This window comes from Pteropus vampyrus, unplaced genomic scaffold (genome assembly GCF_000151845.1).
Source record: "Pteropus vampyrus isolate Shadow unplaced genomic scaffold, Pvam_2.0 Scaffold19, whole genome shotgun sequence".
Taxonomy (NCBI): domain Eukaryota; kingdom Metazoa; phylum Chordata; class Mammalia; order Chiroptera; family Pteropodidae; genus Pteropus; species Pteropus vampyrus.
The window spans coordinates 9694731-9712355 of NW_011888800.1; the positions used below are offsets into that span (position 1 = coordinate 9694731).

The 17625-nt window shown below is 42.0% G+C and overlaps 1 protein-coding gene across 1 annotated transcript in view; it reads left to right on the forward strand.

Moving 5' to 3' along the window:
* The first annotated feature begins 968 nt into the window (after positions 1 to 968).
* Positions 969 to 17625, forward strand: part of SORD (sorbitol dehydrogenase) — a 32766-nt gene continuing 16109 nt past the window's right edge. Inside the window, exons 1-2 of the mRNA XM_011355046.2 lie at positions 969 to 1141; positions 15717 to 15750. Of these exons, the coding sequence (XP_011353348.1) occupies positions 1079 to 1141; positions 15717 to 15750 (97 nt within the window). The 5' untranslated portion in view covers positions 969 to 1078. The remainder of the gene's footprint in view (positions 1142 to 15716; positions 15751 to 17625) is intronic.

Here is a 17625-nt window from a genome sequence, read left to right on the forward strand (position 1 = left end):
AAGTTGTAGTCAGTGGAGAGAGTCCCTCAAAGTGCTGTGCTGTTTGGGAATGTCAGGCAGGAACCCAGAGAAGCTTTGCCAAGCAGGCCACCAGCAAAGGCAAAGCCAGCATTTTATCCCTTATTCAGTAAAATGCCTAGAAAAATCTGTTCCTCACCACTGTGAATGCTGGTCTCTGTTAGGAGAGTATGTAGAAATGTCACAAGTTAAATATTATAATAACAACTTACTTTTTTATTAAAAAAAAAATTCAGTTTCTTAAGAATCCTATTAACTCACCCTTTTAGTGAGGGGCCTGGGGGGAGGGGCCTGTATGAATTTAGGCCTGTCCAGAGGGCAGCTCTCTCACCTTAGAGTAAAACTTCACTGTTACTGAGGGGAGAGACACTTGAAGGAAAAATTTGGGCAGAGGTCCTGCTTCTATCATAAGCAGCAGAGCCGATTAAGAGAAAAAGAGGTTCACAGATTACATTTCACAACTTCTTTATACTAATGCTCCACTAATTCATTCATTCACTACTACTTTGCTGGATGCTGGGGACACAGGGCCAACATGGACGCTGCATCAGCGTAGCGCCTGCTCCTCAAAGTGTAGACAGTGCTCCACTGGCATCTTTTGCATTCCCAATGCTAATAATACAGACACTCAGGCCTCTCCTCAAACCTAGATTTACCCTATTAGCATCTCAGTGCTGTCCTGAGAATCAGTCCCACATTGCTAATCCCTATTCTTTTGCAGCTAAAGTTCGAGAACACTGGTCTGGTGGTTGTTGCCTCTGCAAGCTGCTTTCAAGGCAGCGATGTTTGCTCGGCTGTGAGGCGGACAGAAACGCTGTGTGACAGATGAAGGAGGCGGACCTGCCTTGCCTACCCCTAGGGCTCGCGCCCGGGTGGGAGCGGGTCAGCCCCGCCCCGCCCCGCCCGGCTGTCAGGGAGGGGAAGCCCCGCCCCCGAGCGGGTGCGCGCCGCCTAGCCCAAGCTGGGCCTCCAGTCTTTAACTCTGCTCCTTCGGAGGGGAAGCCACCAGACCACCACACGTCTTGCAGACTGCAGCTTCTTCCCGGGAACGAAGCGTGACATGGCGGCGGCCAAGCCCGAGAACCTCTCCCTGGTGGTACACGGACCCGGGGACCTGCGCCTGGTAAAACGGGAAGAGGGGTTGGGGAGCCTAGTGCCACCCCACTGGCCGCGGTGCCCCCTGGGCAGTTCCAGCCCTGCTCCAGACCCCGCACCTCGCGGAGTCTGGCCACTCACATCCTAGATGATTACCATGTTGGGGGCAGGGGGCGAATGTCTTTTGTCGTTTGGTGCCAAGGTGCTAAGGGCAGGGTTCTTGTCGCGTGCCTCCCGGAACCTAGTCTAAGGCCAGCACGTGGCTGGCGCCCAGGAAGGTTTCAAGCGGAATGGTCGAAGCGTTCTCCCTGCTTTTCCAGCCGCTGATTTGTAGTCCAGTCTCTGTCATGGCACTTTTCAGAAGAGATACCAGGGAGGCTGCTTGATTTAGGACATGACCTGAACTTCTCTCCAAAGACAGTGCAGGGCAGAAAGAGGGGCCAGAGATTTAAAAGCTGTAAAACTCGTATTTAATTTCTCTTACTCGGGGCTGATAAAACCTCCCTTGCAGGATTATTATGATCAGGAGAGCACCCAGCACTTAATAGGTACTCAGAAAGTGCCCGCTCCTTCCTCCTTTCCTTCCGGCACATGCCACCATCACCAGGATTCCTGGTGTTCCCTGTGCCTGTGCCAGACTTCTGGATCTTAGGAGTTTCCATCTCTATAAAGCTTTCCTCCTTACCTCCCTTAGTCCACATCTGGTTCACTTTTCCAGCCTTTTTCCTTTCTGATCCTGCTCCCCTGCCCCTTTAAGAGCATTATATATGTGTCTCCTTCACCCTAGACTTTGCCCCTCTCTGCTCCCTGGCTCCTGAGGCCAAGTTTAGTAAGCTGCAGTGTCAGTCCTGGGGTTGTGCCAGAGCTCCCTTAACAAAGTTCATGTCAGATGGTCCCGGGATGGCAGTGGGTGTGTGGGATGAGTGCCAGCTCTCTCTGCTGCTCCCTAGCACTTCCTTCTCTCTCGAAGAGAACATGCCTCACCAGGATCTAGACTGCAGAGACTCCAATCCAGAGATGATCCAGATTAGCAGTTCTTGACTCATTGAGAATCTGTGGTCTCTCTCCACATGGAATGCAACAATTTCAAAGAGAGTGGACTTCCTTTAAGCCTCTCCATAGATTCTCTAGAGTCTGGACTCCAGACTAAAAAATCCTGCTTTTAGCCAACTCTCCATTTTCTCAGCTGAAGAAAGTTTTATTCCTAAAGTGTTAGGCTTGATTCGTTAACAGAGCCCAGACAAGAAATCAGAGGTTCTGACTCCCATTCCAGTGTTCTTGCTATCGGAGAGTGGGGATCCTCTCCCGGTGCGATATCCAGGTTCTTGATGTCTCGAACAAAGAATTGAGCAAGACCTGAAATACAGCAGAAAAAAGCTTTATTGGAAGGGAAAGTATACTTCCAGACATGGGAAGGGGGCCTGAGCAAGAGAAGCATGGCTCAAAAGGTCTGGTAACAAAGCCTTTGGGGTTTTTAATTCCTATTTGCTGTGAGTGGTTACTTTTAGAGAGGTGGGCTTCCTTGATTGATAACTAAGATTGACAGGCCTTGGTGATTCATCATTTGCTTTCCACACATATTCGTTCCCAGAATTCAGTCTGTTATAATGATATTAATGAACTTCTGGGCATATGCGTCATGTTATAATGATGGTATAATGAGGCTCAGGTGAGGTGAAGGTCTTTGGGGTCTTTAAGCAGGAGGGAGTGGCTGACTTAAACTGGTACCTAACCCTCTGCTTACTTGTTTCTTTGTGGAAGTTACTTTTAGCCTAAAAATGCCTTCTGGCTTGCTTAAGTGTGGGAGGATTAGGACAGACCCCTTCTAGGATAGGATGACCTCAGTATCTTTGCAGGCAGACCTGAAAGCCTCTAACTTTTCCTGCCTAACTCTTTTCTAAGAGTCATGAACCCCCTTATTATTAGTATGGATGTTGAGGAATGAGAGATCTCTTCTTTTGTGTCTTGATTCCTGCTGAGAAGGGTCATAGTCCCTGCCTATTGGGGTTTCATGTAGCTCTTTCCCTTTCTGCCTTAGTCAGGGCGGGGTCTTGGGTTTCCTGCTGAAGTGCCACCTCAGTCCCTAGACAAGGAAAAGAAGATACAAACTTGTTATTTAAATCATATCTATTAATTTCTATTATTGATTTGCCTATTCAGTGAGTAAAAGGAAACAGGCTTGGTTAATATATTTCTTAAAGGGCTTAAAAAAGACCTTTGTTCTAAAGTCTCTTTTCCTCTCAGATTCTAAGGACCCTTTTTGGCCTAACACCATTTCTGCTAACAAATGGACCAATGACGCTTATCAATAGCCAGAGGATCTGAGTCACCAGTTTGGGGGCAATTATCAGGATTCGAGAAAGAGGGTCTTTTTCTTAAAGAAAGGAGGGAGAAAACTTAACTAGGTTTACTAAAAAGATTAAGAATTCTGCAGGAGATGTCCCTTATTTCCTGTTAAAAGATCAAGGATTTTACAAGTGATGTCCTGGATCACTCTCCATCTTGTGACCTCAACCCAAGGTCCTGAATGAACGTGACACTATTAGTTTTTAATGGTACCAACACCAGATGGTATTATGAGAACGTGAAAGTGGTATAGCTCTACACAGCTTAGGGTGATTTCAAACTTAGACTTTTACCCCACAAACATTTACTTCATGGGAGAGGGTGCCTTCCATGTGCCAAGCACTGAGCTAGCAGTTGAGGCCCCAAAGAGGAGGAGGAGGATAGCCCATAACCCCAAACTGCTCTAGGGAGTCAGATAAACAAAACAGTATGAAGCTTTAGTGGAGGCCACAGAGTAAAGTCCTCACAGGAAGGGGCCTTTGGCCCAGGGAGAGTCACAAGAGTTGGTTTTGGAAGGCTTCGACTTACGAAACAGCCAAACCTGTAGAGAATTTTCATGTTTATTTGATCCAAACTGACGACATGTACTGGGGAGCAAGATCTAAAATGCTCCGAACAATAACAGTTTTATGGATTCTTTTATACATCTGAAATTGAAAAGGAAACTTACAGAAGATTACATAAAGGTGGAAACGAGCAAGATGGGGATCTGATTATAGGATAGTTAACAAGATTATGTGCTCTTGAGGGTGGTCTTTAGAAGGAGGATTCTGAAAGGCATTTCAAGGGTGTGTTAACCTAGATGCATGGAAACAATGGACAGGACTTGCTTAATGCAAAGATAACCTTTTGCTAAAGAAATTATATGTTTGGGAAGTGCTACTCACCAGGACCTGCCCAGTTAGAAATTTATAATCACATCGCCCTGTGAGTTACTTTCCATAGAGTTCTCTTTTCATTCACAGTTCCTTCTTTTGGTCGTAAATCAATCCAAAGGATGCATTGATGACAAACCTTTTGGTCCAATAGTGTGGTCTCACAGTGCTAGGAAGGCTCATTCCTAGGAAGTCTCGATATCGATGTCATCTTGTTGACCTTTGGGGATGGGGCAATACAGTAACTATGGGATGCGAGTTCAGGCTGAGTGTTCCAAAAAGGAAGGGCAGGTAAATGAAAGGCAGTCAGGTCTTCATTTCGAAAAAACACTCCAGATCATTTTTATCCTTTGGACTATCATGATCCGAGTTTTGCCTTCTGTCTCATTTTTCTGTATTTGGCATCTTGTATAGCATTTACATAATACATGAAAAGAGTATTAAGTTATCTTATACATGTTCGGTAGTTATAAACAGTTGGACTATATATAGAAAAACCTAAAGAATGAGTAACTATTTTTATGACTAATATCTTTAGCAAACAGGTAAAGACATTCAAACAAAATGGATTCGGAGTTCAATATCAGTACATAGGTATACAGGCCTTGCCGATGTCTTAGTTTAGCTCTCTACCTCTGATGTCCACAGCTTCTCATCCTTGGAGTCTTTGATGTCCATCGTAGGTGGAGGTGAGTGTCAGGTAGATGTCCATTTGTGGTTAGGCATCTGATAAGGTTTCTTCCAACTAGGTTGGAGAATGTCTTTTATTTGATATTCTTTCCAAAAAACAATATCTGAAGTTTGTGTCCTGGAAGTCTGCTGTGAAAGGAAGCAGTTACGAAGTTGGCATTTTCTTGAATTGACTTTATCAAATCTTGGCAATGGTGTAAGATGTCTTTCAATAGTGTCAGTTCATAAGTTCCTTTATCTAATTTATATCTAATTTAAGTCCCTCTTAAATGCACTAATGATGCATGAAAGAATGCAAAAACTGAAAAATGAGAAGCCAGGGAGCAGGGAAGAACCAAGAGGCCATTTGGAGTTTCCCATGGCCTCAACTATTTTTTTTTTTTTAATTTAACCTCTAGAAATATATTTCATAGATATGTCAGTTATTAACATGTACTTATTTTTGTAAAACCCAGATGAAATAAAGACAAGTCTATTTTACTTAAAGCAACAAACTTTAGCTTTTATTTACTGAGGATTAATCTTAGATCATGTGAACTTAAAAAACAAGTTAGTTTCCATATTCTGAGAATTTTAGAATACCCAATCCTTACAAGCCTTTGCCTTTAAATTAATTTTAACGATATTACAACATACATATATAAACTGATACAGACATAGAGAACAGTTGGATCCAAATTTTGTTTTGGAGGCATTTACAATTTACATTTGTCCAAGTTACAAATTATCTTCCCTCTTTGAAAATAAGGACTGTCATTTTTAATACCTCAGAGAATTAGGTTGACACCTAAACAACATCATAGGTTCATCCATTTATCTAGATTCTATCTTTTTTTTTTTTTTTTGTAAATCCTTTTATATAGTTTCATTTTGGCTTAGGGGAGAAGTCTTTAAGTTCTGAGAGAGTAATAGCTTTGTTTCTCCATTTCATTCAGCCTAATTTTGTAGCCAGCTTTTTCTAATTGTGCACGCAAAAAGATTAATTTGCTAGTATCAAAAGATCCTCATTTAGGCCACTTTAGTATTAATGCGAGACTGTCCTGGGGCTTGCCAGCCCTGGAGGCACAATTTCTCATGTTACTTTTGAGATCTGTAGAGTTTGAACAAACTTCTAGGGGAAAACCAGTCTTTACATGCACATCTCCTGGTGAGCCAAATGTAGTGAATATCCCCTGTGGGACTGCTTTATGTCCTAGAGGCAATCTTTCCTTGGGCAACCCTACAAAGATTCTTAGTCACTTAAGAATACCCGAGTAAGGGCCAGTGAGAGCTTACTGGACACCTCCATAACTGATGCTTTTCAAGGCATGGGCCCCTCTCTCAAGGTGAATCCATTCCAGGGCACCCTGCCCTTCTCTCCAGGGTTCTCACCAGCTTCTCCAGGTGGTGAAGCTGGAGAGGCGGACAGGACCTGCCTCTCCATCTTCTCAAGGCCCACTTTAAAGTCATGTACCTAGTTAGTAGCAGAAATAGAATTACAACCCCAGGTTCTGCTTTGCCTTAACTCCTAAACTTATGCTCTATGCACAGCCAAACTACCTCTGTTAACGGTGGCTATCTAGAACAAAGCCTTGAAGATTGGAGGGCAGGGAAGCTCACCTTGAAATTGATCTTATCAGCTTTACCTTAGAATCCACTCTGATCTAGAGAGGGGTTGGGATGGGTGTATTCTAATGGCTCTAGAAAATGGTATGGGCTAGAGAATGTAGTCTGTGGCTGTGAGGTTGTTACCCTAACTGGGAAGGATTCAGGGAGGATACAGGAGGACCTCAGGTCTGTTGAGAGTGGGAAGTAGTGGGGTCATTTACTACATAAAGAATAGATTAAAATGACAGATCAGGTTTGAGTTTAAGATGTTTCTGGGACAGGACATCAATGTGTCTTTCAGAAATTACGTTGGTTTTAAGGGTCTGGAGTGCAGGGATGATTTTTGGGCTATAGATGTAAATTCAGTAGCCATTTCTCTATTGGGCAATGCTGCACCCCCTCCTCAGGGGGCATTTGGGAATGTGTAAGGGCAGGTTGGTTGTCACATTGACTGAGGGGCAGACTTCATTTAGTTCACAGCAATGTCCTGCACAACAAAGTATTGTCCTGCCCAAAGTAGTGCCCTAGTGGTAAATTGTGGATGGATGAGCTTGCCGAGGCTGAACAGGAAATCTAAGAGTAAGAAGACAAGAAGTGGAGGATATTATCCTAGAGAGAGTCTCACCACTACAGGGGAAGAAGCAGAAAGCTCTTGGCTGAGGAGAGTGACCAGGGAGGCCAGTGTTGCTTCAGACACCTGCAACCCAACACACACTCTCTTGGGCCCTTGCCATTCCCTCCTAAGCACAGTTGTATCCCAGCACCTCCAAGGGAACCCCATCCAGTGGGATATCTCTGCCCTTCCATCCCCTTCCTTAAGGCAGATAGACTAAGTGGTTTGGGGTTGAGGTCTGTTACTAGTCGTCCTCTCCCAGCGCATTGTCCAGGTTCTTGATGTCTCGAACAAAGAATTGACAACAAAATACAGCAGAAAAGAAAAGCTTTATTAGAGCGGAAAGTACACTTCCAGATGTGGAAGGGGGCCTGAGCAAGAGAAGCATGGCTCAAAAGGTCTGGTAACAAAGCCTTTGAGGTTTTTCATTCCTCTTTGCTGTGGGTGATTACTTTTCTTAGAGGGGTGGGCTTCCTTGATTGACAGCTAAGATTGACAGGACTCAGTGATTCATCATTTGCTTTCCATACATATTCGTTCCCAGAATTCAGTCTGTTATAATAATGATATTAATGAACTTCTGGGCATATGCGTCATATTATAATGATGGTACAATGAGGCTCAGGTGAGGTGAAGGTCTTTGGGGTCTTTGAGCAGGAGAGAGTGATTGACTTAAAGGGTTAAAAAAAAGACCTTCGGCCTAAAGTTCCCTCCCCTCTCAGACTCTAAGGGCCCTGTCTGGCCTAACACCATTTCTGCTAACAATGGGCTGATGACCCTTATCAATAGCCAGAGGATCTGAGTCATCAGTTTTGGGGCAATTATCGGGATTTGAGGGTGAGGGCCTTTTTCCTAAAGAAAAGAAGGAAGAAAACTTAACTAGGTTTACTAAAAGGATTAAGAATTCTGCAAGAGATGTCCCATATCATTTCCTGTTAAAAGATTAAGAATTTTACAAGTGATATCCCGAATCAGTAGTAAATCAGAGTAATAGGGAAGAACAGCCCTGCCTGGGGAAGCTTTGACGGGGGAACACTGGTTCTTTCTGTGGTAGAACCAAAATGAAACCCAAGATTTCCTGGGCACAGCAGGCTATGGCCATTTGAGCTGACCAAGGACAGGGTCTACTGTCAAAAATGGTTCATGCCTCAGGAACTCTTGTGAAGGTTGTTGTCTGAGGAAAGGCCCAGTCCTAAAATCTGAAGCAGGATTCTGAAGGGTTCTGAAACACGAAGTGAGGGCTTCTACCCTTTCCAGTGCTGCCATCCTGCTTCAGGTGAGGCCAGGGACCAGCCAGCATCCAGGGCAATGGTTCTGAGGGAAAATGTGACCTGGGGCACTTGAAACTCATTCCCCGTTTGCCAGGAAGGAAACCTGACACCCATTTTACAGAATAGAAAGAACATGAATTTTATAAATCTGGTTACCAGAGGACCTGAGAATAAAATATTTGAACCTCAACCAAAGGAGGGAGATTTGGAGTAGAGAGGACTCATCACTGGCATCCTGGAGCTGTAAGGGAGGTGACAGAGCACAAAGGCTTAAGCTGGTACCTTGCTTGAATCCAACAGCTTCACTAGAATGGAAGTGAAAGGTAGGAGAAATCTTTAGATCCCACTCCTGATACCATAAATGTCAACCAAGCTTAAATAAATCAAGAGGCTTTGTTAGAATTAAATGACAAGGTTTTATTCAAGGGTCTTAGGATTTGAAAATTGTGAAATACTACTAGGTAACCCAGACTGATCGAAAGAAAAAAAGTTTAGAATTATAGTAAAAAGTACATTTTGAGAAGATAAGTCTTGCATTCTTAGCTTATGGGTAATGGATGTCAGGTAGTCTGGACTCGTGAACATTCTTTCCTAAGTTCTTCAGGGTTATCTATAGGATTGATATACATGCACACACACACACATATGTATATATATATGATTGATATACATATGTGTGCATGTATGTGTATATATACATATATAAAATCTCCAAACATTGATGCACAACTGAAAAGTTCAAAAGCTTAATTCCTTAATTTATTGTAATATAAAATTTCTCACATTTCATTATTTTTTAATTTTTTTAAGAGAGGCAACTCTTGATTGACCTCATAGATTGCAAGGATCTTGTCAGCTTACAATCCCTTTTTTTATTTTTTATGCCTATAGCACCTGGTCTTTCTAGGCAGTCTCTCGTCGAAGTACTAACCAGGCCCGACCCTGCTTAGCTTCCAAGATAAGACGGAATCGGCCTTGTTCAGGGTAACATGGCCATAGACTAAAATTTCTCATGTTTCAGCCCATTCTATTTTAAATAATTTTATTAGCTTGGCTATGGTAATTGTTTCTTCACTCCTTCCTCACATGGGATGGTGCATGTAAAAGGCCTGGTACAGCTGATGGCTTGTGTTAAGCAGGAGGCTATGGCCCATGAGAGTCTGACATTTAAACCATTTCAGCATTAGAAGAGATGGATCAAGACCAAGACCTTCAAAAATATAGAGAATTCTTTCCTGTGTTCTGTGGATAATTCTTAATCATATTATTATAATGTGGGCCCAGATAGTAATCTTGTATTCAACTGTTTTTACCAGTTTAATTACTTTATGTCTCTTTAGTCAATCTTGAGAAATTCAGAAGTTGCTTTTAATTGGAAAATGAATTCTTTCCCTGAACTACTAGTTCACGAAGTTGAGATATAAAACAGTCAAATTAATTTTTCTCCACAGAAGTGATTTTTAGGGGTAGAGAGATGGCTTCCTTTTTTTCCCCAACATTCTAAGATTCACATGAATAGTAAGGGAAATGAACGGAATTAACATGTTGAGTGCCTACTACATTCCACGCATGTACTGGATACTTTGATACAGTGCTTCACAAACTATCTGAGATGAAAAACCGATTGTATTTTTATTCCCAATTGTCTGTAGACCAATATATTTGTATTGCTGCATTTGGATTATATAGCAATGTCAATGCCGTAAGCATTTTTAAATGCTCTTGTTAAGTTTATTTACGTATTGCATCAGTAATAGTCCATTGACCATACTGAGTACACTTTATCTCCCTTATTCCCTATAGCCAGCTCTACCAGATTTCAGGCACAAGCATCTGGATGGGGAGAACAAGAATAAGAGTCCCTAAGACCATGAAGGGGGTGTAGTCTGATTTTTGTTTTGTGATTAGCTGTATGAGGAGAAAACAAGTTCAAGGGAAAGTAATTTTGGAATAATGGGTTAATGTTTAATTATAAAGATCAGAGAAAGTAATGTGTCAGGATCCAGTTTAAATATTAAGCAGAGTTCCATGAAGATATTTCTTGTGTTTTTGCCCTTTGAGGCAATATATTATACCCTAGGTCAAAGAATTGCTTTGAACCTGTAATATTTTTTAAAGTAATATAATTCTATATCTGTAATGCAACAATTCAAAATGTCCCCTTCCTTGCAGATATACTTTATTAAGAGTTTTAGGTGAGGAGTGGGGGGATTGTAGAAAGAGAGAGCCTTGAACACCTGCAACCCAAGTGGTCTTGAGCATTATATATCCTTGGTAGTTTTACCCAGCTGACAGAGCCAGCAGCTTTTATGTGATTAAATTTAAAGGGCCCTTCTAGACTTTAAGGAGAAGCATTTACTGAGTGAAGAAATACAGGTACTTAATCTTTAATATTTGAGCTAGATGTACCAGTCAGAGGCAGTGGAGACTGAAAATGGAATCTAGAACTCAGAAAAAGAGAAAATTGGGTGGTAGTAAATAGTCCAAAAAAATACCTTCTTTCCCTTTATCTTATGTTCCAGCATTAAAATAAAACCCAAACCAGATAAACAGGAAATTAAATCCAGCAAATACTGCCATTTCTGCCAATTGCTAATGGAAAAGCAGTGCCTTTGTCTGCAAAAGACCAAGAACTATTGTTTACTGCTCTTTCTGCTTTTAGATGAAAGCTAATATTTTCATCTAAAAGCAGAAAGAGCAGTAAACAATATTAGAAATGGATTTTAACATTTTATGTAATAAGTCCTAGTACTACTAAGAAATATGGTAAAGTAGCCTTATTCTGAGAGGAAAAACTAGAATTATGGGTGTGAGGAAAGTTTCTCTTTTAAAATTGCATGACAGAAATTGAGAAGTATATACTGACATATACAGTATTGGTATCCACTTGATAAATCTTTTAGTGTAGCTATTAAAGCTCATGGTTTTCCCCAAACCAAGTTTAAACTAAAAACATTAGTAACTGGAGAAAATATATTCAGATTTTATGAAGTGATATTCAGTTAAATAATTTTTAAATTTAAAAATTGCGAACGTTCAGTTTCATAGACTTGAACACAGTGAGTGCTTATTCAGTATTACTAACAGACTAAAGCATCAGGCAAACTTTAGAGACTTCATATTTTTGCTTAAAATAGAAAGACCATCTAATAGGTTCATATATGGTTATATTTATGCGTTTTGAATTAGAAGGAATTTTTTGAAAGTTTTTTTTTATCGTGGCTGAGAATTAAATAACCCTTTAACCATCCTGTACAGATTGAATTCCAGGTGCCAGGGAAGCTCAAAGGAGATGCAGGGTTTACCTTCCCAGACTGTTGAGGACAGAGAAGTCTTCTTGCTTTGTTCTGTGTTCATGATTCATGTTTATGAGTCTCTATTCCCGACCCATGCCTGAGCACCAGTTCCAGGAATATAACGGCCTATTGGACAGCCCCACCTGAATGTCCCTAGACTCCTCAATCCCAACACATTCAAACCTAAATATCCCTGAGTTCCCACAGGAATTAGCAAGTCATCCCAGATGGCTCCCTTTTTCTCACTTCCTGTCTCATGTAGGATCTTGAAGAAGGAGATGGATTGGCCAGAGGAGAAATGGCCCCCTAGGAGGTGCGGGAGTGAATGCAGAATAGGTTTGAGAAGGTTTGCAGGGCAGCAGGATTGGAGCCCTGAGATCCTGGGCTGGAGACTGGCTGAGTGGACTTCGAGAGAGTGTTTGACCCTTTTACTCTGTGTTTGCCAGGAACAACACCAAGAATAAAGTGTCTTATGACAAAACAGTTAACTGGGAAACCTTTGGATTTTCCTCCCACCCTCAAGCACTCAGGGGAGGTGGAAAGTTGAAGAGGGAGGGAAGCAAAGATAAGGTCTCCTGCTGTGCTGTCCTTAAGTGCAGGCCAGTCAGCCAACTGATTGACAGGAGACCTGGCAGGCAGGGACCCGAGGCAAAAGTGGGATTTGAGGACCTGAGGCATGGATGGCCACTTTCTCCAAGCCCTGCCTGCTGTCACTCACTCTTAGGCAGAGGATGTGGCTTTACACTCCTATCCACAGCTGATAGAATCAAGCATAAAATATTACTAGAATTCTACTTCTTTTCTTCCACATTCCAGCCTTTAAAGGAGCAGTCAAGTTCTCCTAATATTGACATGAAAAAAAGGGAAATACATCTTTTCTCCAAAACGATTTTAAAACTTTACCCTTTCAAAAGGAAAAAGACAACATTGCCCAGAGCTGGTTCAATCGTACTGTGAGCTAATTATTGGAAAACTTTGATTTTATTTCTTTTGTAATAAGAGCTAACTTATTTACTGAGTCGGGATCTCTCTTTTATGATTATCTTCGTTAAACAAAGAGGAAATTGAGGGCAGGAGGGTTATGTAATCATCCCAAGATCACACAGCATGTGGACAGGCAGTTCCAGGGGTTGAGTTCTTTACCACTGCACCATTAAGGATGGCTGGAGGAGGGGAAAGGCATCTTTTGATTTCTTATATTGAGGCCAGTTCTATGGTCCATGCAAGATGTATTGAGGGCATTAACTCAGATGTGCAGGTGGAAGTAGAGGAAAGGAGACCATTAGGATATGTTTAGGAAATAATTATTTAGGCTAATTTGAGAAAATATGTTTGGGAAAGGCAAGATGACATTTAGGATGCTAGAGACATCTGAGATCATCCCATGTTCCTGCAGTTTTTCCTGAAGTATTTCCATGATTTGTTCAGAATTGGGAGGGAGGGAACCTCATGAGAATAGGAAGGAGAATATATATGTGAAGGATTTCTGACTTGAATTGAAAAATACTGAGAAATTGACATAACTACAATAAAGAACAGTTGCTCAACTCTTTATCCTCTTGTTATTATCACTCACAGATAAGAAATCCTGTTCAGGAAACCTTAAAAATGCCTGATTGGGTCATCAGGATAAAAGCAAACATTCCAGATCTCAGAGGAACTAATAAACTTTGATAAATGAGAAATAATAAATAAACATCACCACTGAAACCTGAGACAGAAAAGAAGATTAAGTAAATGAGAGAATTGTAGCCAATGTCACACAAAAGAACCACAAATGAAAAACAAGATTTTTCTTAGGAGCCATGCTGTGATAATTTTCTAAAACATTGTGAGAGCTCTATGGCTGTGCTTAGAATAATATTTATAATCTTAAGGGCTGATCTTAACATGGTCTTGTGCTCAGGTGGCATGTCTCTTGCAGAGGGGAGTCAGGAGCCAGGCTGAGTTTTAAGGGCGACTGGAGTCAGCAAGAAAAATAGAAAAGGAAAATTGGTTTGTGGGGAGAGGTATTTAATTTCTTCATAATAATGTGTTCTTTTACTAATGAAAAACCAGGCTATTGGCACAGCACCCTCTAGTGTCTGGGAAAGTCACTGCTTTGTCTCTCTGGGAAAGTCAAAGCTGGTCCCCTCTGTTAACTCCAGCAAATATGTACACTAGTAATCTCTAGTGACCCAGGGCCTACTTGGTGTGCCCAGCAGTTGCTTTTTGCTGGAATCTTACCTTCTCTCCATCACCAAAGGGGTTGTTCCGGGTTGGCCTAGTTGGAGGCACACAATGGAGAATATACTGTGGAATTCTCTCTCAGTGCCTGGGAAGTTGCCTACTAGGACCTTTAGTGGGGAAGGTGGGGTGCTGTTCTGTGTTTGAAATAAAGGCCTGTTTTAACCTAACATTTAAAATTTCACCCAGTACAACAGAAGCATACCTGTACAGTAGTCCCTGATGTGTATAATGTCAGATGTGGGACCAACAACTTTTTTGAGGAAGATTTTGGTGACAGTCAGCTATCCTGTGTTGCCTATGATCACTCTGGAGACCAGAAGTTCAAATTAGCATTGAGCTATTTCCAACAGAAAGATCTGGTAATCTGAGATGAGTGAGAACCTCAGACCTTCATGCAAGCACTATTATGGGGAGTGGTTATTTAACCAGTACAAACCCACTGGGTTTGGGGCATATAGGAGAGTACTGTACTTGGTGTCAGAGAGACTGAAGGCATGGTCTTTGGCATTAAGGTTATTAGTTAGTAAAATCGCCCCAGTGTGGTTTATTGCTACCTGTAAAAATACCTTGGGGAGGCTTTCAGGAGGAGGCAATCTTTGAATAGTGCCTCCCAGAGTGCTCTGGATGAGGCCCAGCTCAGACATTCTCATCACCTGATTGGCTGCTTCTTGCATCACCTCTGAAAGAGAAATGGAATATTCCACTTTGGGGATGCAGTGGGATGTAGGGAGGCAAACTTGGGAGCAGACACATCTGGGTTTAGCCTTGGTTTATCCACTCTCTGTTGGTATGAACTTGGCCAAGTCAATGAACTTTCTAGCCTCAGGTTTAACATCTGCAAACTGGGCTCTGGTGACAACCATGTACCATGCACACTGTCTGGCAAATAGTAGGTGCTGTGAACATTTTGCATCTTTCTTCCTCTTCTTGGCTGCCTTTAAAGAATTAATAAAATGAACACTTGGATTTGGCTACTCACCGTCCTTCCTTATCTCTTCACTAGGAATTTCCTAGCCAGTTAGCATCAGGAAAAAAAGCTTGGTAAATAAGTAATAATAATAATAATAATAATAATAGCAGCTGTGGACACCAGAATAGCGCAGATTGCTTTCTGAACCTGTGACAGTGGCCAGTGGCCAAAATGCGGGTTCTGTGTGTTCCCAAGGTTACTTCTAAAACTCCACATGGGAGGTTTTGGAAGAGAGAATCAAGTGTTGGTCTGTGCTCTGCAGAAGGCAAAGAGCAGCATTACACACACTTTCTCTAACCTGTCTGGAGGAAAAAAAAAACCCGTGCAGCTGCTGGAAACACCCTCATCCTTTCCTTCTGAGTTTGCTAGAGCAAACAAATCTGTATCTAACAATGTGTGCTTTCAGGAGAGAGGAAGATCTGATAGGGAAGGCAGATCTAGGGAAGCAGCCCAAACATCCTTTCTATTTTGGGGTGCTTGTAGCTTACTCTTTTCTTAGTCCTGGGCAAAGTGCACTGCTAGGTGGGGTGAGGACAGCAATTAGAGTCAGCACTATACAGTATAGCCTCTCAGGCATCCATGTAACAGCAGTATGGCCTGAGCCTGTGTTAATTCTAAGAAGAAATATTTGAATGAATTCCACTTTAAAATTTTTTTTAAATGTTCATAAGGTAAATTTATTATGCATACTAAATGATTTTTTTTTTTCTGTTTTGCTCTCTTTAGGAGAACTATCCTATCCCTGAACCAGGCCCAAACGGTAGGTCCTTGGATTATTCAGTTTACATTTTCTTATTTCCTCTTGTTTCTCCTGGAGACACATGTACATTGCCCCCTTACACCTTCTTCTGCTACAGCATATCACTTTTGCCTCGTTAAAAACTGCTTTTGTTAGGCTTTCCACTTAGTCTACTGTGCACAGCATGATGAGATAGACTCCACTTGGCTGCTACATGCAATAAAAGAAACAGTGATAGAATGAGAATAGTTATTATATCAGACTGCTGGTTTGTCCCAAAGTTTTCGGCATAAAATGTCTTCAATTTATGGACCAGAGGCAGAATTGTTCCTCTTTTGACCTCGCAACAGAGTTAGGTTACTCTATCTACTATAAGCCACTCTTTAGTAGCCAAATCATGTCCTAACCCTAACCCAAACCTTGAAAAGAAGTGAGTCTGCAGACCTTAATCTCTTAGTTAGAAAAGAAAGCGTCATGCCAGGAAGACCAGGACCTTCTGTCTGCTGGGAATGGGAGGGGCTGCATGGAACCCTGCCCCACTGCTCTAATCAACCAGGTGCAGAAAGTAGGTGAGCACACTGGGGCAGGGTTCCCGCCACCTTTGCTGCACTCCTGGTCTCTCACTGGGCGAGCCTGAGTCTGAGCTAGCACGTTTCCTGGCTGTACCTGGAGAGATAATGCCACCCTATTGGCTAAGGCAGATCTCTGTTGACAGTTTTCCAGTCTCTCCCATCCCTAGAGTCCCACTTCTTGATCTTCAGGACCCCGAAGTGAGGCTGAGAGCAAGGGGCAGAGTGTCTAGATAGCTCATCCTATACCCAGCTGCTCAGATCCCCTTTCTTTCTGTCCTTGATGGGTTGGGGATATGCTTTCCTACCTTACCCCACAACTGTGACTTCCGTGTGAACATCAGATTGAAGGCAGCTTTCCTTTGGCCTCCAGAGCTTTGTAACTCAAAGGTTAGCTGGGTTATTTATTTGTAATGATAAGAATACAGAAAAGAGATGTTCCTGTCAGTATTTAGCAAGTAATGTATATTTAGGGCTTACACATTTTCACCAAGATATCATTCGGAGAAGTAAAGGAGGCAGCTCACTGTGTCCTGAAAAGTCGATGTGGATCCCAGAGACGGCCAAACAAGGGCTAGCTTGGACTCAAAGGATCTTGATACTGCTTCTGTCTCTGAAGCAGCATTCTGCTCACATTTTCTTGTCTCTTGCTGTCCTTGAATTAGAAGGGAAAACAGTGGTAAACTTTAAAGAGAGTTTTAGCGAGTCAAATTTAACCTCTAATTACAAATTGGTAAATTCAAGAGAGGAAACCCTGAGATATTTTTTCTAACTCAAATAACTTTCCCTGCCTTTGATCTCAGAACTCATCCTGCCATTTCTTACTCTGTTCACCAAAACCAAGGATGGAGAAAGTTCTACAGAGCCACACCTGGCAGATCGCCCATGGTTTGTGGCAATTGTTTGTGTAAGATACCTGAATGCATAGCAGAGCTTTGGGCCTCTTTGTCTTTCTAAGGCAGAGCTTTTTCTCAGGGAGATACTTGTAACGTGTTCATCTCAGTCAGACTAGGCTAGTAATCTTTTAAGACTTACTTTAGCAAAGAGCCTCACTAGGATCATTTTTTAAACTTGGAAAACTGACAACAACAATACCACCAAATATCACTATATTCAGACCTGTGAATGGGGAAATGCTGGTTGAAATCTTTTGGTGGTTTAAATTAATGCTGCACTTTGTAACAAAACAACAGGCATGACAATGCAGCCCGATAGCTCACAAAGTGTTGCCAAGCCTGGATTCTGCCAGTCTCCCCTACATGAGTAGACAACAATGTGGCACATCACATTGTCTGGAAAGTTTTCTTCTAGAGAAGTTCTCTCACGG